We start from the raw sequence: 23720 nt of genomic DNA, 5'->3' as shown, positions 1-23720 counted from the left end.
CTTTTATCCTTTTTAAAAACTGGCAAAAAGTTAGCTTCCTTCCAGTCCTCTGGAACTTTCCCCGTGCTCCAAAATTTAGCTCCTCAGCTAGTGCTTTTAAAACTCTAGGATGCAAGTTATCTGGACCAGCTGGTTTTAAAATGTCAATAAAAAGTCTGGGCTATCCTAGCTACCAGGTACCAGTTACGTCCTTAGTTTTGTGGACAATTGCCTATATGGAGCAACCCAGATTTGCAAATTAGGAACAAACCTATCATTTGGAAGGAATGGCGGAGTAGGGGCATCATACAGGCTTCCCAATTAATCAATAGTGAGCGCTTTGTCCCTTTTCTAATGCCAAAGCAGTACTATGAACTGCCACCCTCAGCTGAGTGGCAGCACTTACAATGACAGGTTCAGAGAAGCAGCTGTGTTAGTCTGCATTTGCAAAAAGAAAAGGAGGACTTGTAGCACCTTAGAGACTAACAAATTTATTTGATCATAAGCTTTCATGAGCTACAGCTCACTTCATCGAATGCATCCGATGAAGTGAGCTGTAGCTCACAAAAGCTTATGCTCAAATAAATTTGTTAGTCTCTAAGGTGCCACAAGTACTCCTTTTCTTTTAGCACTTACAATTAAGACATTTACTACTACATCAATTTGGCATGGACACATAGAACTGCCAGAGGCCCCAGAACTACTTAGGAACATTAGAAATATTTCATGAACTCTTCAGGCCTAGGCTCAGGCTCTACATGTATGATTTACTAATTAAGAGGAACTCCACTAGTCTAGAGTTCTTTGTTAAAGCATTACAATTAACCACCACCCTTAAAAGCATCTCAATGGCAGATCATACTATGTTATGTTTAAAACGCCTCTTTGGATCATAGACTATGCTTGATAAAACAAAAGATTTTATTTAAAAGTGGACTGGACGCTACAGATGTTGCACAAGATAAAAGTCTTATCTTCTGATATTTGTTGGTGCTGTAATAAAATAAAGCTATGTTATGGGCCTGTCCAACAGTTAGGCAGCTTTGGAAAGAGGTGGACACAAGCGTTAAAATGGTGCTTGACTTCAGCAGCCAAGCCCATACTGAAAATTATATATTAGGATATTTACCTGCTAAGATGGGTTTAACTCCACCACAGAGACTTTGGTTCTTGAGGGATGCAATGATCACCAAGTGATTTTACAAAGATGTAAAAAAACAGTGGTTTTCAGACCTGTCTGAATGAGCAGCCAAAGAAAGACTAACTTACTGCTGCTGAGATCCGTTATATGAATTCAAAGATTATGCCCCCATTTCTAGATACATTTGGATGGGAAAAAGACCACATTCAGACTGCTCGAAGAATGTCAGACATTTATTTCACCTGATAACACCTCCCAGGCCTCTCTCCTTGTTTTTTTCTTCCTATTCATGAATGTCTTCTCCTATTTTATTACTGGCATCTTAGAGACTAACAAATTTATTAGAGAATAAGCTTTTGTGTGCTACAGCCCACTTCATCGGATGCATAGAATGGAACATATAGTAAGATGCATATATATCTATATATACATACACATACATACATACAGATAAGTTGGAAGTTACCATACAAACTGTTTCAGAATAGCAGCCGTGTTAATCTATATTCGCAAAAAGAAAAGGAGTACTTGTCGCACCTTAGAGACTTAAATTTATTTGAGCACAAAAGCTTATGCTCAAATAAATTTGTTAGTCTCTAAAGTACCACAAATACTCCTTTTCTTCATACAAACTGTGAAAGGCTAATTGGTTAAGATGAGCTATTATCAGCAGGAGAAAAAAACTTTTGTAGTGATAATCAAATTAAGTATCCTCACACCTTCTTGTCAACTGTCTAAATGGGCCATCGGGATTATCACTACAAAAGTTTTTTTCTCCTGCTGTTAATAGCTCATCTTAACTAATTAGCCTCTCACAGTTTGTATGGCAACTTCCAACTTATCTATATGTGTGTGTGTGTATATAGATATATAGATAGATATAGATATCTATCTTAGTAAGATATCGATAGATAGATAGATAGATCTATCTTAGTGAAATATGGATACACACACACACACACCCCCACACGGTAACTTCCAACTTATCTGTGTGTGTGTGTGTGTGTGTGTGTGTAAGATATAGATATACACACACATAAGATATATCTATCTTAATAAGATAGACAGATATTACACACACACACACACACACACACACACAGATAAGTTGGAAGTTACCATACAAATTGTGAGAGGCTAATTGTATGGTAACTTCCAACTTATCTGTATGTATGTATGTGTATGTATATATCTTTCTATATGTTCCATTCTATGCATCTGATGAATTGGGCTGTAGCCCACGAAAGCATATGCTCTAGTAAATTTGTTAGTCTCTAAGGTGCCACTAGTACTCCTGTTCTTTTTGCGGATACAGACTAACGCGGCTGCTACTCTGAAACCTATTTTATTACTGTAAGTCACCACCCCCACGTGTTATGTCTACATAGTTTTGTCTTGTATTTGTATACTTTTGACAAATTGTAAAACTAAATTTTATTGGAGATCCTGCAAGTATACAGTATTCAGGATATATACAAGCTGTAAATCATTATCTTTTTAACACTTTTTGTTGTTTTTCTTCACAAAAATCAGTTTAAAAAAAAAAAACACAAAAAAAGAAAAATCAAGGTTGAATATTTCTTGTGGAATAACCACATCATTCTGAGCAGTATGATCATGAGACATTTAAAGTACTATAATATTTACTTTGCAATGCACTATTTAAATAAACTGAACACACATATCATTGAGTTTAATGGAATTTTACAGATAGTATGGATTATACAGCAATTTTATATAGAGATTACGACATGGTAAAATATGTGTATTCAGACACAGCATATAATATAAATCAATTAACTAAAAATACAATTTAAATGAACGGGAATTTGAGGGACTAGACTCTAATCCACAAAATCAAACACAACGTTCTTTACATGTCTTTACAATTAAATTGCTGTTGATATGGTAAACAGGATGAGCCACTGTCTTAGTGCTGAGGTAGAAGAGAATCTAAGCACCATATAGTGAATTATGTTTCAATCTTTACTCTGAAATTATTTGCTTTTAAAAAGGAATTGTCAAACTTTTGGCATTAAAATAATTTTAGTTTTTGAAAATAAAAAAATTTCAAGATTTAAAAAGACAATTAACTTAAATTATTAAAATTAATTTATAATATGCACTTCCAATACCATATATAATTTTATTCTTAGAAGAAAGGATTACTTACCAAATTGGCCATGTAAATTGTAAGCAGACCTCTCCTATAAACAGAAATGATCAGATTAGTGAATAAGACACATATCAATATTAATCACCCTTCATGCTGAAACAAATTGCAGTTTAATATCACAACGTAAGAGAAAGCTTTCCTAGAATCTCTAGAAGACAGCTATGGTTTACTTATGTAGGTTTCAAGCATTATCCATGGCAGAAAAAACACAAGAAGAATCTCCACAGAAACCATGCCAATAACACTGTGCTCAAAAATACTGTTTCAAAGCAGTTCAGTGACAATTGTTTCTAATTCTTATTGATTACTCAATGATAGAATAAAGTTTTAACAAAATCTACAACTGATTTCTTGGTCTAATTCAGTGGTTCCCAACCTTTTCTGATTGAGGACCACACACATCCCAGCAATGTCTCCTCAGACCAGGCCCTGGTATAGTTGCTACCATTTTCTCTCCTGCCATTTTCTGCCTGTTTTTGATGTTTTGAACTTTTAAAACTTTTTTTCCACTTGACTTTTTAAGAGTGTTTGCTCTTGCTTTGTTGCTCACTGTTCTCCATGCTGCAGATGGTTATAAGCCATTTGAGATAGGGACATATGATGGCAGGTCCATAAGCTTGAACACATATACTCATGCACTTTGGTTGAGTTCCACTGCAGCAGAGGACAGAAGCTTGGGTCTGTGGGCTGTTACCCACATCTGCAGCCTTGTACATGTGAGCTAATCCTATGACACTTTGTGTTAGAGATCACTGTGGGAGCAAGAACAGAACTTTCCTTTCAAGGAGCGACCCATTAGCTTACCAGTCACAAGAGCACACTTGCACTGTGAAAGGGCAGATATAGGGTTATGCAATTTTCACTAACTCCACTGTTCAAATGTTCCTGTGTCTACACCCACACCAAAATTAGTCTGGAACCTATGCCTTCACGAATCCTGGTTTTTATCAGTGTTGCCAACTCTTGTGATTTTATCACAAGTCTTGCACTATTTTCTGTTTTCGGTAATGCTCCTGCTGGTGGAATCTAAAGATTGCATTAAAATCTCAATCTCTGAAAGAAAAAAAAAATCAGCGTACATGCACAGTAGAGCCTTCTTAGATTCTGGCAGCTAAATTTGCCAAATATTTACACTAAGCTTTTTCCAGCTCAGGCTGCAGTTCCCAGCCAATGAGAGCTGCAAAGTTGGCACTTGGGGTGGGGGAAGCGTGCAGAGCCCCCTGGCTGCCGCTACACATAGGAGCTGGAGGGGTAACATGCTGCTGCTTCTGGGAACCTGCCTTAGCCCCGCTGTGCCGCCAACCGGACTTTTAATGGCCCGGTCAGCAGTGCTGACCAGAGCTGCTAGGGTCCGTTTTTGGAGGGGCGCTCTGGTCAAAAACGGGGCGCTCCAGTCAAAAACCGGACACCTGGCAACCCTAGCCTCAACAGGGACAGGAATACGAGCCCTGCACCAGACACTGAGACAGCTAGAAAGGGTGAGTGGAAGATGTGTTTTGACATTTATGTTAATAAACCAGACTCCAAAAATGGGAGTGGTTATTGAGAAAACACTGAGTGTAAACTCTGATTAACTGGTATAGAACTGGATACTGAGGCTGTGGCAAAGCCAAAGCCAGACTGGGTAAACTCCATTACAAGCCTCTTTATGCATATTCATAAGGAAAACAGTCCTTCATTAAATGAATTACATAACAATTTTTTCCTTCCACAAGATGGTTGCCTCGTTCTGTACATAGAATGGATGATGCTCTGGAAATAAACCTAGTGAATGTGGTTGTTCTACAGCGGTGAAAGTAAGCCGGTGCACCCGGTACAGCATACCGGCAAGATCCAGTACACTAGACCGAACCAGCTTCCCCAGGCGGCAATTTAAAGGACCTGGGGCTCCCAGAAGCAAGGATCCAGCAGCGATTTAAAGGGTCCCTGGCTCCGGCCACCGCTAGCGCCCTGGGCCTTTTAAATCTCCACCAGCTTAGGCAGCAGGGCTCAGATGGCGATTTAAAGGGCCCAGGACGGTAGCAGCGGCAGGAGCCTAGGGCCCTTTAAATCATTGCCTGAGCCCCGCTGCCAGAGCCCTGGGGTGGAGGCAGCAGCCGGGACCTCTGGGGCTCCATTGGCAGTTTAAAGGGCCCAGGGCTCCACTGCAGTAGCAGCAGCTGGGAGCCTGTGGGCCTTTAAATCACTGCCGGAGCCCCCTGCCACTGCTGTTACCCCGGGGCTCCGGCAGCAGGGCCCAGGGCTCCACTGCGGTAGCGGCGGCTATAGCCCTGGGCCCTTTAAATGGCCCCCAAGCCCCAGGGCTCCAAACCACCTCTGCAGGTGGTAGCTCCAGCAGTGATTGAAAGGGCCTGGGGCTCTAAAGGCCCTGCCTCTTCCGGTTGAGGCCCCGCCCCCTACTCAGGACTCCGGAGTACCAGTAAGTCCTTTAGGTTACTTTCACCCCTGCTGTTGTCTGTACGATCATCAGCTACCCAGCATTCAGGTCAAATAAGTACCAGGAAAAAAGTGGAAGAAACCCATGAGTAAATACCTGGGAACACTCAAAAATGTTTTTGATAACATGTGGAATCCCTCCCATTAAGATGTAATAGCCAAGAACTCATTGATGCACTCAAGCACTTCACTGGCTAAGGGAAAAGAAGTGGACCCCTTACTCCTCAAGATATTGAAGCACCTTCTTTTCAGAGCCTGAAGATACCTTGGGGAATGCTTCTGTCTATTTTGCTTTCACTTGAGAGACTGGTTTTATCTTTCATAGCATCAAAGACCATGCTACAAACCCCGACTTATCCCACTACTACTTTGGGGAATATCTCTGCCACAGAAGATAAGCTTCTCTCCCCTTTGGACAATTTAAATGACTAGTTTTGTTACAGCTCCAGAAATTGCTTCAGAGTTGTCTCATTCCACTGAGGTGTGGAAAGTTCCTCTGTGACAGTACTGAAAATGCTGAAGGCATCCACTGGAAAACAGTACTGTAAGAGGTTTCAGAGTAGCAGCCGTGTTAGTCTGTATTCGCAAAAAGAAAAGGAGTACTTGTGGCACCTTAGAGACTAACAAATTTATTAGAGCATAAGCTTTCGTGAGCTACAGCTCACTTCATCGGATGCATTTGGTGGAAAAAACAGAGGAGAGATTTATATACACACACACAGAGAACATGATAAACCCATTGTTTCATGTTCTCTGTGTGTGTGTATATAAATCTCTCCTCTGTTTTTTCCACCAAATGCATCCGATGAAGTGAGCTGTAGCTCACGAAAGCTTATGCTCGAATAAATTTGTTAGTCTCTAAGGTGCCACAAGTACTCCTTTTCTTTTTGCGAGTACTGTAAGAAGCACAGTTGAGGTGTTCCCACCTCCTGCTTTTAGCCTTCACTGTGTTGAGACACACATGGCAGCCAGGCACTGTTACAGAGATTGTCCTAAATGTTACCCTAAGGCACAAATCAAATGGAAAAGGTAGAAGAAGCAGCACTAGCCAGCAGAAAAATCCTGGCTGGCAATTGGTCATTATCCTGCCTGTCAGAGCAAAGGAGGAGGAACCCAGAAGTTGCACAATTGCAAACTGAGCCACATAATATTTTGTAAGAGAATAAACTATACAAACTTGTATTCCGCTGTTCCCTCTGCTAGGCCCCAAATGACAAAATAAATGCTTTTGGAACATTATCCTGGTGTCATTTTGCATTTAAGACAGCTAGAGCGGCACAGGAGCCAGCAAACAGAGCTGCAAACAGGGGAGTTTCAGTAGGAGTTCTGTTGGAGGAGAAGGTATTTGTATTTGGTCTTGTATTTGTATTATTTGTATGTGTAGAGGCTTGTAGGGGCTTTGTGCTGGGAGAGAAGCTGAGCCCTGATTAGGGGACGTGGCTTCCCTGACTAGGGCTCCTATACGGTAGTCGGCCAGTCAGGCAGTGGCACAGACAGCTACAGCAGCACAGGAGCCACGAAACAGAGCTGTAAACAGGGGAGTTTCACTGGCAGTCTGAAAGGGGAATGTGCATTGTGGTGTTTGTTTGGGGCTTGTTTTTGCTGTGGGTAGTGGGTTTTGGTGTGGTTTGTGTTTCCCAAATTAACAGGATTTAGGTGGGAAGGCGATGACAGATACAGAGGCAGCTGTGGGAGTGACCCATGTAGTGGAAGACACAATGAAGATGACTGGATGTGGAAGCTGTGGTATGTACATGATCCTGGAGGGGGGACCTGGTAAGAGTTCTGTCTGCATGAAATGCCGTCTGATAGAGCTGATGGAGAAAAAGATCAGAGGATTGGAGATGCAGGTGGAAAGTCTGGTTGTGTTTAGAAGGGGGTTCAGACGGATTATAGAGCAAAGACATGAGGCAGCTGAAGGAAAAAGCTCAGACTTGCAGACAGAAGCAGGACTGAAGAATTCTGAGCAGGAGACCGCTAGGTGAGGAAAGTGGACAGCGGAAGCATGTGACTAAGAGAACCAGGCAGAGGAAAAAAGACAGGATAGTGAAGGAGAAATAGAGCTCAAGAAGAGGTTAGCAGAGTTGGAAAATGAAGAAGGGGCTCAGCAGGTGGTCACTGAAGGTGGAAGGGCAAGGAAGAAGAGAAGAGCAGCTAGTCCTATAGGAAAAGGGAAAGAGTGAATGGAGACTACACCAAATATGAGACCCAGGAGGATACAGGATGGGTTAAAGAGGACTACAAGGAAGAATAGAAATAGAAAGAACTTGCAGCCAGAGGGAACAGGGGATAGCCTGGAGAATAGCACAGTTACCAGGAAACGGCAGGTCTATGTGATCGGGGACTCTTTACTGAGAAGAATAGACAGGCCTGTAACCAGAGCTGATCCAGAGAATAGAAGGGTGTACTGTCTTCCAGGTGCTAGACCTGAGGCATGTAGACCTGAGGTTGAAAAGGATCCTAAAGGGAGCGGGAAAGAATCCCCTAATTATCCTTCATGTGGGAACAAATGATACAGCTAGATTCTCGCTGGAAAGTATTAAGGGAGACTATGCTAGGCTGGGGAAGACGCTTAAGGAAATTGAGGCTCAGGTGATCTTTAGTGGGATTCTGCCTGTTCCTAGAGAAGGGCAACAAAGGTGTGACAAGGTTATGACTGTCAACAGATGGCTTAAGCAGTGGTGCTATAAGGAGGGCTTTGGGATATATGGCCACTGGGAGGCATTCATGGACAGAGGACAGTTCTCTCGGGATGGACTTCATCTGAGTAGGGAAGGAAATAGACTTCTAGGATGAAGGCTGGCACAACTGATTAAGAGAGCTTTAAACTAGGAATTAGGGGGAGATGGTTGGGAGATGTCCAGGTAATCTCCATGCCGGATTTTAGCATTGAGAGGGAAGAAAACAAAGTAAGAAAGGAAAGGATACAGCAATGGGTAGGAGAATGGACATAAGGAGGAACGGCAGTGTGGATACCAATCTAATAGGTCATACTGGCTGTAGAATGACCATGCCTAATCGGGTACAGAATGTGAGCGAGGCCAAACTGCAAAAATTAAGATGTTTGTACACCAATGCGAGGAGCCTAGGTAACAAAATGGAGGAACTAGAGCTACTGGTGCAGGAAGTGAAACCAGATATTCTAGGGATAACAGAAACATGGTGGAATAATAGTCATGACTGGACTACGTAGTATTGAAGGGTATGTGCTGTTTAGGAAAGACAGAAATAAAGGTAAAGGTGGTGGAGTAGCATTGTATATCAATGATGAGGTAGAATGTAAAGAAATAAGAAGCGATGGAATGGACAAGACAGAGTCCGTCTGGGCAAAAATCACATTGGGGAAGAAAATTACTAGAGCCTCCCCTGTGTGCTTGGGGTGTGCTACAGACCACCAGGATTTAATTTGGATATGGATAGAGTCCTTTTTAAATGAAGTAAATACTAATGGAAACTGCGTGATCATAGGAGACTTTAACTTCCCAGATATAGACTGGAGGACCAGTGCTAGTAATAATAATAGGGCTCAGATTTTCCTAGATGCGATAGCTGATGGATTCCTTCATCAAGTAGTTGCTGAACCGACTAGAGGGGATGCCATTTTAGATTTGGTTTTGGTGAGTAGTGAGGACCTCATAGAAGAAATGGTTGTAGGGGACAATCTTGGTTCAAGTGATCATGAGCTAATTCAGTTCAAACTGAATGGAAGGATAAACAAAAATAAATCTGACTAGGGTTTTTGATTTCAAAAGGGCTGACTTTCAAAAATTAAGGAACTTAGTAAGGAAAGTGGATTGGACTGAAGAATTTATGGATCTAAAGGCAGAGGAGGCCTGGGATTACTTTAAATCAAAGCTGCAGAAGCTATCGGAAGCCTGCATCCCAAGAAAGGGGAAAAAATTCATAGGCAGGAGTTGTAGACCAAGCTGGATGAGCAAGCATCTCAGAGAGGTGATTAAGAAAAAGCAGAAAGCATACAGGGAGTGGAAGACGGGAGGGATCAGAAAGGAAAGCTACCTTATTGAGGTCAGAACTTGTAGGAATAAAGTGAGACAGGCTAAAAGTCAAGTAGATTTGGACCTTGCAAAGGGAATTAAAACCAATAGTAAAAGGTTCTATAGCCATATAAATAAGAAGAAAACAAAGAAAGAAGAAGTGGGACCGCTAAACACCGACGATGGAGTGGAGGTTAAGGATAATCTAGGCATGGACCAATATCTAAACAAATACTTTGACTCAGTCTTTAATAAAGCTAATGAGGATCTTAGGGATAATGGTAGCATGACAAATGGGAATGAGGATATGGAGGTAGATATTACCATATCTGAGGTAGAAGCGAAACTCAGCAAGAATTTTTAATAAATCTGTAAACTCAGGGGTTATACCATATGATTGGAGAATTGCTAACATAACTCCTATTTTTAAGAAAGGAAAAAAAAATGATCCGGATAACTACAGGCCTGTTAGTGTGACATCTGTAGTATGCAAGGTCTTAAAAAAAATGTTGAAGGAAAAAGTAGTTAAGGACATTCAGGTCAATGGTAAATGGGACAAAATACAAGATGGTTTTACGAAAGGTAGATTGTGCCAAACCAACCTGATCTCCTTCTTTGAGAAGGTAGCAGATTTTTTAGAGAAAGGAAACACAGTGGATCAAATTTACCTAGATTTCAGTAGGATGTATGATACTGTGCCACATGGGGAATTATTAGTTAAATTGGAGAACATGGGGAACAATATGAAAATTGAAAGGTGGATAAGGAATTGGTTAACAGGGAGACTACAGTGGGTCAAACGGAAAGGTGAACCGTCAGCCTAGAGAGAGGTTACCAGTGGAGTTCCTCAGGGATTGGTTTTGGGACCAATCTTATTTAATCTTTTTATTACTGACCTCGGCACAAAAAGTGGGAGTGTGCTAATGAAGTTTGCGGATGATAGAAAGCTGGGAGGTATTGCCAATTTAGAGAGAGACCAGGATATCATACAGGAAGATCTGGATGACCTTGTAAACTGGAGTAATAGTAACAGGATGAAATTTAATAGTGAGAAGTGTAAGGTCATGCATTTAGGGATTAATAACAAGAATTTTAGTTATGAGCTGGGAACCCATCAATTAGAAGTAACAGAGGAGGAGAAGGACCTTGGAGTATTGGTTAATCACAAGATGACTATCAGCCGCCAATGTGATATGGCCATGAAAAAAGCTAATGCGGTCTTGGGATGCATTAAGCGAGGTATTTCCAGAAGAGATAAGGAGGTTTTAGTACCGTTGTACAAGGCACTGGTGAGACCTCACCTGGAATACTGTGTGCAGTTCTGGTCTCCCATGTTTAAGAAGGATGAATTCAAACTGGAACAAATACAGAGAAGGGCTACTAGGATGATCCGAGGAATGGAAAATCTGTCTTATGAAAGGAGCTTGGCTTGTTTAGCCTAACCAAAAGAAGGTTGAGGGGAGATATGATTGCTCTCTATAAATATATCAGAAGGATAAATACCAGAGAGGGAGAGGAATTATTTAAACTCAGTACCAATGTGAACACAAGAGCAAATGGATATAAACTGGTCATCGGGAAGTTTAGACTTGAAATTAGACGAAGGTTTCTCACTATCAGAGGAGTGAAGTTTTGGAATAGCCTTCCAAGGGAAGCAGTGGGGGCAAAAGACCTATCTGGCTTTAAGATTAAACTCGATAAGTTTATGGAGGAGATGGTATGATGGGATAACATGATTTTGGCAATTAATTGATCTTTAAATAGTCAGGGTAAATAGGCCCGATGGGATGTTAGATGGGGTGGGGTTACTACAGAGAATTCTTTCCTGGGTATCTGGCTGGTGAATCTTGCCCATATGCTCAGGGTTCAGCTGATCACCATATTTGGGGTCGGGAAGGAATTTTTCTCCAGGGCAGATTGGAAGAGGCCCTGAAGGATTTTCACCTTCCTCTGTAGCATGGGATACGGGTCACTTGCTGGAGGATTCTCTGCTCCTTGAAGTCTTTAAACTATGATTTGAGGACTTCAATAGCTCAGACATAGGTGAAAGGTTTATCGCAGGAGTGGGTGGGTGAGATTGTGACCTTCATTGTGCAAGAGGTCAGACTACTTGATCATAATGGTCCCTTCTGACCTTAATATCTATGAATCTATGAATAAAAGAACCCATCAAAACACCTTTACCTATCTCATTTTTATAAACAGATTATATATAATATGGTTACATACATACACGTATTGAAGATGACTGTGTGCATACACACCATACATGGTGATATCCATGTGATAATCAAACTGCTGTGTGATCATGCTCACAACTATATGATAGAGTTTATCAATACTTCTACATCAACTTTAAAAAAAATCATTTCTGATATGCACAAATTTAGATTGTTCATTTCTTATGCTATAACCCGTATAGGAAAGTGTGCCTCAATCACTTCATAATGCAATGGCAACTGAAAACTATTAAACAAACAATAGAAAGCTTATTGTCTCTCAATGAGCACTCAAGAACATATTTGATTTAATATATCGCATTCACCACAGTGAATCCTTATCGTTTAGTCATCCTATTTGATAAATTCAAAACAAGCATTCTTTCTACAAAATACCCATTAATTTTTTTAAATAATCATCTTGGGTAATTTGTTATTAACAGAGATCCCTAGTTTGGATAACAGCTACCATAATTTTCTCAAAACCAATGTATGGATTATACAGATCCCAGCCTTTCTGAGAAATAAGAAAGATTTACTGCCACTTTATTTCGTGTGAATCCTGCTGATTTTAGAAGTTCCGCTTTCTTCACTCAATAATATACAAATAAAACAGGCTCAGAGAAAACAAGGTTAACTTCATGGTATGCAGCACCTGAGTAAACAAGGTTTTCTATCTCGTAGAACAGGTTTTTAATACCCTTTAAACAATTCTGTATCTGAAACCATTTATATCCATATTTGTAAAATTATCTTTGTGAAATGACAGTTGTCTATCCAACATCAACAACAAATAGGACTACCATACTCAAAACAAAACTATTGGCACCAATCTTGTAGTTAAGACCCTGGACTGGGAGCCAGAAGAAACTCTGGACGGAAAAAAAATGGGCAAGCCACTTAGTCTCTCTCTGCCTTCATAGATTCATATATTCCAAATAAAATTCCAGAAAGTGCTGTTGTGATCATCTAGTCTGATGTCTGTGTAACACATGCCACAGAACTTCCCCAAAATAATTCCTAGAGAATTTCCTTTTCCAATCCAATATGATTTGATTTAAAAATTGTCAGTCATGGAGAATACACCACAATCCTTGGTAAACTGTTCAAAAAATTAATTACTGTCACCATTAAAAATTTATGCTTTATTTCCAATTTGAATTTGTGTAGCTTCAAATTCCAGCCATTGATCATGTTATACCTGTTCTGCTAAACTGAAGAACCCATTATTCAATATTTGTTCCCCATGTAGATACTCACACTGATCAAGTCACCGTTCTCTTTAATAAACTAAACTGACTGAGCTCTTTGAGTCTATCACTATAAGGCATGTTTTCTAACCCTTTAGTCATTCTTGCGGCTCTTCTCTGAACCCTCTCCAATTTACCAACATCTTTCTTGAATTGTGAGCATCACAACTGGACACAGTATTCCAGCAGTAGTCGCACCAGTGCCAAATACAACCTCTCTACACCTACTTGAGATTCTCCTGTTCATGCATCTAAGGATTGCATTAGCTCTTTTTGGCCATAGCATAACACAGGGAGCTCATGTTCCACTGATTATCAACCACCACCCCAAATCTTTTTTAAAGTCACTTTCCTAGGATACAGTCTTCCATTCTGTAAGTATGGCCTACATTCTTTGTTCCTAGATATATAATTTTACATTTAATCATATTAAAACAGTTTGTTTGTGCCTAGTTTATCAAGTGATCCAGATTGCTCTGAATCAGTGACCTGTCCTCTTCAATATTTACCAATCCTGCAACTTTTCCGTCATCTGCAATTATCAGTAAAACTTTTACCTTTTCTTCCAGATGACTGATAAAAATGTGAACAGTGTAGGGCCAAGAATCAATCTCTACTGGGTCCCACTACAAACAAACCTACTCAATGATGAGTCCTCATTTACAACTACATTCTGAGACCTCTCAGCTAGCCAGTTTTGTTGTGCCAGGCTAACTTTAGGTCACTAGTTTTAATCAAAATGTTATACAATACCAAGTGAAACACCTTACAGAATTCTAAGTGTAATATGTCAACACTATTACCTTTACCAACCAAACTTGTAATAATTACATTATCGTTCTTTAATTCTTTATTAATCTAGTCTTGTGTCAGCTGCTCCATTATTTTGCCAGATTGACCTAGACAAGTCAGATGTCTTCAAGTCACCAGAGCCTGATGAAATACATCCTAGAATACTCAAGGAGCTGACAGAGGAGATATCTGAGCCATTGGTGATTATCTTCAAAAAGTCATGGAGGAAAGGAGAGATTCCAGAGGATTGGAAAAGGGCAAATATAGTGCCATCTAGAAAAAGGAAAACAAGGAAAACCTAGGGAATTACAGACCAGTCAGCTTAACTTCAGTAGCTGGAAAGATAATACTGCAAATAATTAAGTAATCAATCTGCAAACACCTAGAGCAGGGGTGGGTCAGGCCACATCTGGGTATAGAAATTGTATGGCAGGCCATAAATGCTCACAAAAATGGGGTTGGGGAGTGGGAGGGGGATGAGGGCTCTAGCTGCAGATGCGGACTTTGGGGTGGCCTGGCGATTAGGGGTTTTGGGTGTAGAAGGGTGCTCCAGGTTGGGGAAGAAGGGTTTGGAGAGTGGGAAAGAGATCAGGGCAGAGGGTTGGGTGCAGGCTCCGGGCGGCACTTACCTTAAGTGGCTCCCGGAAGCAGTAGCATGTCCCCCCACTCCCACACCTACACAGAGGTGCGGCCAGGGAACTCTGCTGCGCGCTGTCCCATCTGCAGGTGCCGCCTCTGCACCTCTCATTGGCTGCAGTTCCCAGCCAATGGGAGCTGCGGAGGCGGCGCTTGGGGCGGGAGTAGCGTGCTGAGCCCCCTGGCTGCCCCTACGCATAGGAGCTGGAGGGGGGACATGCTGCTGCTTCTGGGAGCTACATGGAGGAGCCCCCAACCCTGCTCCCCAGCCAGAGCGGGGCAAGCACCAGACCCCACTCCACAGCGGGAGTTCAAGGGCTAGATTAAAATGGCTGGCAGGCCGCATCTGGCCCACGGGCCATAATTTGCCCATCCCTAACCTAGAGGATAGTAAGGTGAAAATTAACAGTCAGCATAGATTTGTCACGAACAAATCATGTCAACTCAACCTTAAAGCTTTCTTTGATAGGGTAACAAACCTTGTGGATGGGGGGAAGCGGTAGATGTGGTATATCTTGAGTTTAGATTTTAAATAAAAGTAATTTACATCAGATTATAGCCTTCTACAAGATAGCAGATCACTGTTTTAGCAAGTTCTTAAAAAAGAAGAAGGATTCTGCTTTTAAAAAGATTTTAAAGCACCCGAAGAGATTTTTAAAAGAATTTATATTTACAGAAAGATCACCAGAAGAGTAAAGTGTGTGACTTTACGTTCCAAATTTCCAGTTTGTTTTAAAACTTTCAGTCCTTCCACCTGGACTCTGATCACAGAGCTATTCATTCATGCTACTGTTTATATCAAGCTAAAAACAGACAAAAATCCAAGGATATAAAATTAACATTAATGAATATTAAATCTATTCAGTTCAATGATGCTGTACGTGTCTGACCACAAAATCCATCCATAAAAGTGCCTTACAAGTGATGATACATGTAACAGAATAAAGAGAGGCTAATTTTTAACAGCCCTCCCAAGGATGGACTGCACATTATCAAGACCTCCAGCTAAACTACTGTGATCACAGCTCGTCACAATATGCATTTTTTTAATCATCCTTGGAAACATCAGGACCTTGATGGTATCCAGCAGTGGTATTATTAATGCACAGGAAGGCGCTGCCATCATGCACTAGAGGACATGACAGACAAACACAGCTATTCTAAAAGAGTGAAGTCTGTGTATATTTACAGTTGCACACAAATACATTATACTGTACCATGTGTATATATAAACATAGCAATGTTTTTATAAACATACAACATGGGACTGACCATGCAAGACATGGAATAGCCTGATCTCACACTAAAGTCAATGGATCAAGCCTCTTATTTAAGTTTAAAATGCTTACAACATTACAAAAATAAAAGTTAGTATTAGTGCCTGCTGCAACTGCTTCTGCTTCTCCACCAAGGAGAGTTTCCCTTCCCCACACCCTTGAAGCAGACATGGGATTAAAAGGGAGCTTTCTGCCTTCAAACAGGAGCAGGGGTTCTTTCCTACATAGTGATAACTGGAGTCTAGCAAGCCTACCCCAATTGTGAGTTCAACTGTTGGAAAGTGAGTGAAAGTTCATATTAAGTTACAGTAACCTATAACAATGAATATTGATGAAAAAGGTACAAAAAGGAGACAGACTGGATTAGTCTAAACACAAAGGGCTACTGATACAATCCAAGAACTGTGTTAAAGACTGATGAAGAAGAAGAATTTGAAATTAATGAATCAAAACTGGTGTGTGGACAAATTTAGGCCTAACTGATGAATAAAATAATGAAGGAATGACCTATTCTACTAATCCCCTCCATCCTTCCTTTGGGCTTCTTAGAAAGTGATTTTGGGGCACTAAAGGGAAGACCAGACTCCTGAGGGACTCCTTGGCGAAAGACGACAGGGCTCTATTTCATCCAAGAGAGACTGTCCTCTGTTAGTGAGTTTCGATCATTGGGATGTCTTGACCAACACACTATTGAGGATGCCTGACTATCATTGCTGGACAAGTGAAAACATCAGGCTCAAACAAGAGATCCTTCTCTGTCTTCCTTTCCCCATTATTTTCTTCCTATTCCGCATTGCACCACCCACCCTGTTCTGTTCATGTGTATTGAAATAAAAACTTCAAAGAAAAACAAGCCATGGACACAAAAAATAAACCATCCAAACCCTCCCTACCAAACCCTCCCCTGTTTATACATCCCAGGATCGCAACAGCTCTTTTGCCCACGGCATCACACTGCGAGCTCATGTTCAACTGATTATCCACCTCAATTCCCTTCTGGTTTAACACTCTCCTAAATTTTAAGCCAATACACTGCAATGCTGTTGCCTGAATTTGCCAATTGGAAAGGCATCTTAAAGCAAGTTATATGTTAGAAGAGCCTACTGGGCTCTTGCAGGAAAATAACATCTTTTGAGGAGCTGCACCCCCCCCTTTTTTTCCCACCTGTTACTCCATTTCTGCCTTGTGACATTTCCCAGTAATACTAGAAAATGAGTGGCTATCCTCTGCCTCCAGCCATGTGAACTTTCCACTTCCCCCACAGGTACCATCTGCCTGGGAGCACAAACCCCAGGTACCATATGAACAAGGCTCATAATGTCTGCTAATAGCGCCACAGGCTACACTATTCTGTGCACGGTAACTGCTGCATAAAATCTCCAGACTCTTCCACCACCAAAGCCAAACAATTTACTGGAGGAACGAAGCTTCCTGAGCCTAAAGCCATCTTGGCAGGAAATGAGATTTCGCTCTCACGCTCTCTCTCTGTTTGACATAATTCCGAGACCAATTGCACTGCATGGCATTAGCACAATGAGATGAGATGGACCATCCTGCTCCACCCAGCCTGAGAAGGACCAGTGAAAGAATCCAACTACTCCAGTCAAGTGACAATCCGGACCAGGGAAGCAAGTCAGATCAACAGCTGTCGTGGCCATCCTGCCAGGCCAGAGCATACACCTATGACTGAGCAGACACCTGAGAACATCAACAAAATCTGTACCTTTTCTCCCTCTTCTGTGTCAGTCTGTTTTGTTAAAAGTAGGAAAAGCAATCACTATTAATAGCAGTCAACTCAAAATTCAACAACAGAACTTACCCTTCCTTCCCCACAAAGGATTGCTTGACAAAGTAAGAGACTAACTGATATCCTCTCTCTGAAAAAGGAACTTTGATAAGTTTTTAATCAAGTTTGTTCTGCTAACCAATTATATCAAATCTGTAAAACAAATCTCAATTCAAAATGCTTTGTGATACAGTTTTCTATGCTCTGGCCTCTTATGTATCTTAATACCGTTCCAAAACTTTAACATGAATATTTGTGTACATTTGTCATAGGACAAAGCAGGCCAAGGTCTCTGTACTGAAAACCCCAAACCATCTTTAACTGTTTAGCATCGTGCAGTAACCAGGTCAAGTTAATACCTTTGATTCTCTGGGCCGACGTATTCTATCAAAATTAACATAACAGTCCAGCCAGAGCCTAGTGCCTTGTGTTAGGAGTGGGGGGAGAGAAGGAGGAAGAGAGAGGTGTGTTTTTCCTTATACAGTTCTGGCTCTAAGGGGTGTAATAGAATTCTGGCTGCTACTGGGACTCATTTCTGCACTTTACACTGAGGTGTGGTGTCCAGTTTGCAAATTAATTCTAGTTCTGCAGTTTCACGTTGGAGTCTGGTTTTGAAGTTTTTTTGTTGAAGAATTGCCACTTTTAGGTCTGTTATTGAATGACATTGTCATTGGAGATTGAAGTGTTCTCCCCATAGCAGAGGGACAGAGTTGGCACCGGGGTTTGTTGCAGGGTTTGGTTCCTAGGTTGGTGTTTTTGTTGTGTGGTGTATAGTTGCTGGTGAGTATTTGCTTCAGGTTGGTGGGCTGTCTGTCTATTCAAGGGACACCATCATAGGACCTAACCACATCAGCCACACCATCAAGGGCTCATTCACCTGCACATCTACCAATGTGATATATGTCATCATGTGCCAGCAATGCCCCTCTGCTATGTACATTGGCCAAACTGGACAGTCTCTACCCAAAAGAATAAATGGACACAAAACTGACATCAGGAATCATAACATTCAAAAACCAGTAGGAGAACATTTCAATCTCCCTGGTCACTCAATAACAGACCTAGAAGTGTCAATTCTTCAACAACAAAAACTTCAAAAACAGACTCCAACATGAAACTGCAGAACTGGAATTAATTTGCAAACTGGACACCATCAGATTAAGCCTGAATAAAGTCTGGGAGTGGCTGGGTCATTATAAAATCTAAACCTAATTTCCCCAATACTAATTTCCCCCTACTGTTACTCGCATCTTCTTGTTAACTGTCTGAAATGGGCCACTCTCATTACCACTTCAAAAGTTATTTTTCCTCCCTTGGTATCCTGCTGCCAAATGAATTGTCTCATTAGACTGACCTCACACTTGGTAAGGCAATTCACATCTTTTCATGTATTTATTCCTGCTCCTGTATTTTCCACTCCATGCATCTGATGAAGTGGTTCTAGCCCATGAAAGCTTATGCCCAAATAAATGTGTTAGTCTCTAAGGTGCCACAAGGACTCCTCATTGTTTTTGCTGATACAAACTAACATGGCTACCACTCTTAAAAATCTGTGTTACATTAGCTATCCTCCAGTCTGGTGGAGGCTGATTAAAGCAATGGTTACTTACCATAGTTAGTAGTGCAACTTGTTTCAACTCTATTTATCTTTCACAATCTTCCTGTTTATGCATGAACACCCAACTGTATTATAGAAAGCATATACCTGATGAAATATTAATCAAAAAAGTAAGCTTTAAAGTTTAAAAATATCACTTGATTAAACTTCTTTATGTCTGAGATAAATCTGAAATGAAAATAAATCAGCAGCTGTGTGATGCTGGCAGACCAGATACCAGCTCATGCCAAGGCCCCAGACCTCTTACTGAACACTTACAATGCATAGCTGGAAACCAGCCTTCCTTTCCTTGTCTGTTAGCATTACCAAAATAAATATGCGATGTTAAGTTGATAAGAATGCATTTATTATTTTATAAAATACTTGTAGGATGCTGCACGTATTGCTCTCATTCAACTATACCGCACGTTGTAAAGCGATAGCAAGTATTTGTATTGTAAATCTTTGCCACTATGCAACTCAAACAGGGAAAAAACCTTGTGTAATGCAAATGACGGTCTCTGACAAGAAGATGTTAAATCCTGATCATTAAACGCAAATGAGCCATTGTTCGAAATCAAATATCGAAGACTACGTGCATTCCCACCCCATCCCCCCGCCCAATGAAGAAGGGATCTGTGTAGGAATTGTTGCTGTCAGCCTGATTTCTGTGAGAAGCTATAAATATGGACACAAGGAAAAATTCTTCATCTCTTTTCTGTTGGATTCTTACAGGGCAGAAAACTGAAAAAGGAGGTGAATATCCCCAGAGTTATTCTGGGTAGCCCTGAAAGACTTTTGGGAAACTGACCGAACACTACATCTCTGCTACCTTTTTATACTCCCCTTTACATACATTTTTACCTGCTTTAACCTCTCAATAACTCATTTCTTTTTCTCAGCTAATAAACTAGTCAGTTTACTATAGAATTGGCTACAGGGTTGCCTTTGGTGTGAGATCTGGGATGCAAACTGAGATGAGTGAGAGACTGGTCTCTTGCAACTGGGTGTACTGAATACTTGTGATTTTGGGTATAAGTGACCATTTATCACACAGCAGCACCACAAAACAATTTAGATCAGAAAGTGAGAACGTACCATATCCAACGGAAAACTTACTTTCCCTGGATGGCTGCAGAACAGCTGTTGAGATGTTACATCTTCCTAAACCCATTGTCACTCATGGTGCTCCCTCACCTTTCCTGTAATAGCGCCCTTCATCTCCCACTCTTGCTCTCATCTTGGGGCGTTATTTTATATTGTTCCTATGGCTGGCTCCCACACTGTACATCCACCACTCTTCTCTCCTTTAAATGCATTTCTTTTATGAAACTTCTGTTGTTCTCTCCAATGATATTTCCACGTTCTCCTAAATTTGCAACACTGTCTTCTATATTGCTTGATTACAAACCAGATTACAAGCCCTTCAGGCCAGAGACTTTGTCTTAAAGAAACACTCAACTTGAAATCTAATCAATTGGAAAAAATAGTTAGCTAGAATTATTTTTATCTTGCATTCTTTATCATATTTTCATTTTTAAAAGTTGCTGTTGAAAGATGAGTACAGACAGTAGAAAAAGACTACACACAACATGAAACAGTGAGGTATGTACAAGTGTATACAAACTGAATAAACATTTTTCTAATCTCTTCCAGTTAGAATAATTCTTGCTATTAATTTTAACAATAATTGATCAAACATTTTCAAAATAAAGTGTGATTTAAGGTAACTGTGCCCCTGTACATTTTGTAAAATACACACACACAAACACACACACACACAAACTCTTAAGGCTGACTATCATCATGTATGAAAAAAAGGGAACCTACTTTCAGAGCATAGTTTCTCTTTGGTCGATTCTGTTTCTCCACATACAGCTTCCACAAAAGCGAAACAACCAAAGGAGAAGCTATTAGCCAATTCCAAGATTTCAGAAAAAAAATCATCTTTTTTAAGAATGATTTACCCAGGTTTTTTTTAAATCTGTAGTTCAATTTAGTACCGATCAAGACAAAAAAATTTATAGCACTGTTAAACAAAACCTATTTGCTATATATCTCTGTAACTACACCTCAATCTGAAACTGCAAAATTCTTATTATTCTAGTCTTGATTTTCTCTGGAGTAAAAACTGCCAATCGCATCAGACTGAGTAGTGGTTCTGAGACATGCACAAATGAGTACTAAAATTAGACAACCCAATTTACTTTCTCTTATGACCTATGTCAGGATTTGAACTACATATGGCTTTAATATACTGTAGTTTACCTTCCTGAAGAATATATATTCGGCAATTTTCCCATGAACTCAGGCTTGTATTCTATAGGGACAAATAGAAGTATTTATTAGCTCAAATACTGTTGGGTATTGTAACACAACTACTACCTTGTTTTAATTAGTTAAGCATTGTGTGGATTCTTTACAAATATGAAACCCACAAGCAAAAGTCCAATCAGATTAATCAAGAAATTCAAAATTACAACAAAAATAGGGAGAAGAAGAGAACTTATTTTGTTCCTGCTTCATTTTGGTTCATTGAAAACAAACTGTATGCAGCTTGAGAAACAAAAAGAGCAAAAGAAAAAGAAAGAAGTGAACTTTGGCTTTAGTTTCTGAACACAAGCTAAGAATCTAACATAATAGCTATAATGGCTCCCCAGACAGGATTTGTGGTCTGCAAAAAGAGGAAGAACTTCTCCCCCACTGTAAAACAGCCCACTTAACAACCTGTAAAAACTAAATCAAAGATGGTTCAAAACACAATCAAATCAAGAGATAACAATTTTTTTCTTCCCTGCAGCAGATTGACAACACAAACAAAAACTTGCATTCTAGATTTAAAACTGTGGTTGGTTCTCCGAAATAAGAGAAGCACTACAGTGGATGTTTAAATTATAGTTAATCCCACATCCACTAGTTTCCTACTGACAGTGGAATCTAACAGTGAAACACTAGTATAAAATTTCATCAAAAACCAGCAACAGATAAGTTTTCAAAATACTACAGAGAATATAAAACACAGACTTAAGCAGTGAGTTTTAAACCGATAAGAAACCAAACAAATTTGCTACTTTTTCAACTTTCAAACACCTAATAACAGCAATTTGCATGTGCAAAAAAAAATTACTACTAATTAAATATCATCGTGTCACCATATACATTATAGGGATTCACCATCAATTCTTTTTTTTTTTTTTTAAACTGTCATTTTCAATATCCAAAGTTTGGACTGTAAGCTAAGGTAACAGGAAAACTCCATCGGCCTTGTCCACACTACCGGGTTAAGTCGACCTAAGTTATGCTACTGAATAATGTAGGTGGAGTTGACGTAGCCGAGGTCGACTTACCAGTGTTTTCACTGCGCTGCATCGACAGGAGACGCTCTCCAATCGACATACCTTACTCTTCTTGGGGAGCTAGAGTACCGGAGTCCACCAGAGAGTGCTCTGCTGTTGATTTAGCAGGTCTTCACCGTTGTTCCTTCTAATTTTTCCCACCCATATGCGGAATGTATTTTGTTATATGCACCAATTTGGAGGTGATGCGAGACCAGGTTTGGGCCAGGGTAGAGGCCACCTCCCTCAGCAGGTCCCCAGGCAGGTTCCCTGAGTGCCTGCATGGCGCTAAATAGGCTGCACGGTTTACAGGGAACTTAGGTCTTCACCAGAACCCACTAAATCAACACCGACTGCAGCAGCATCAATCTCCCAATAGTGAAGACAAGCCCATAGTGTAGAACAACAGGAAATGTCTCTAAAAATCAGCACTCACTCAAAGCAAATACACTTCCTCATTCTGTTAAGGTTAAATGTCAACCTTTTTCTTTTTGAGATATTCAGAATTTGTTGCTCTGTAAAGAAGGAAAAGTGAACTTGGAGATGATGTTTTATTATTTTGGATATATGTCTGAGAAAAGTATGAGAGAGAACAAGATATGGATAAAAAGCCAAATGGAAAAGATATTTACAGTAATTCAGTCCAGTTAAATTAGCATCAATAATTCTTGCTGACTTTTCAATTGGTGCACTACTAGCTAAGACTAAAGTTCAGAAATGTAACTGTTGCATATTCTTACATAAGTTTCCCGTCACCATTTTTCCCTAATGTCTAGTGAGCCAAGACAGAGTCAAAAGACTGTCCTAAAAAAAAGGGAAATTAAAATATCGAAAATTGAGTATCTGGTGACATCACAAGATTCATGAAAAGAGAGAATTCAAATTCTAGAACCTCATTGGCAGGTTTTTATAAAATGAATGACTAACAGTTTCCAAAAGATAAGCACATTAATTAAAATTCAGTAATACAAATTAAATGAAAGACTTCTAGTAATTTTAAATGAGGCTTCTTAACATTATATTCTACAGTATAATTAAATTCTTCTAAGACGCTACTCCATACTTACTTTCTTTAACAGTCAGATGGTCAGCACAGTTATT

The 23720-nt window shown here is 40.2% G+C and overlaps 1 protein-coding gene across 2 annotated transcripts in view; it reads right to left on the bottom strand.

Moving 5' to 3' along the window:
* The window catches only part of TMEM135 (transmembrane protein 135), a 368196-nt gene that overhangs the window by 292626 nt on the left and 51850 nt on the right, over positions 1–23720 (bottom strand). For both annotated transcript variants that reach the window (XM_038410624.2, XM_038410631.2), the window contains exon 4: positions 3294–3327. In XM_038410624.2, the coding sequence (XP_038266552.1) occupies positions 3294–3327 (34 nt within the window). The remainder of the gene's footprint in view (positions 1–3293; positions 3328–23720) is intronic.

The sequence above is a fragment of the Dermochelys coriacea genome, chromosome 1, assembly GCF_009764565.3.
Source record: "Dermochelys coriacea isolate rDerCor1 chromosome 1, rDerCor1.pri.v4, whole genome shotgun sequence".
Classification (NCBI taxonomy): domain Eukaryota; kingdom Metazoa; phylum Chordata; order Testudines; family Dermochelyidae; genus Dermochelys; species Dermochelys coriacea.
Note: the sequence above shows the minus strand (reverse complement) of the source record. Positions and strands in the feature narration are given on the sequence as shown.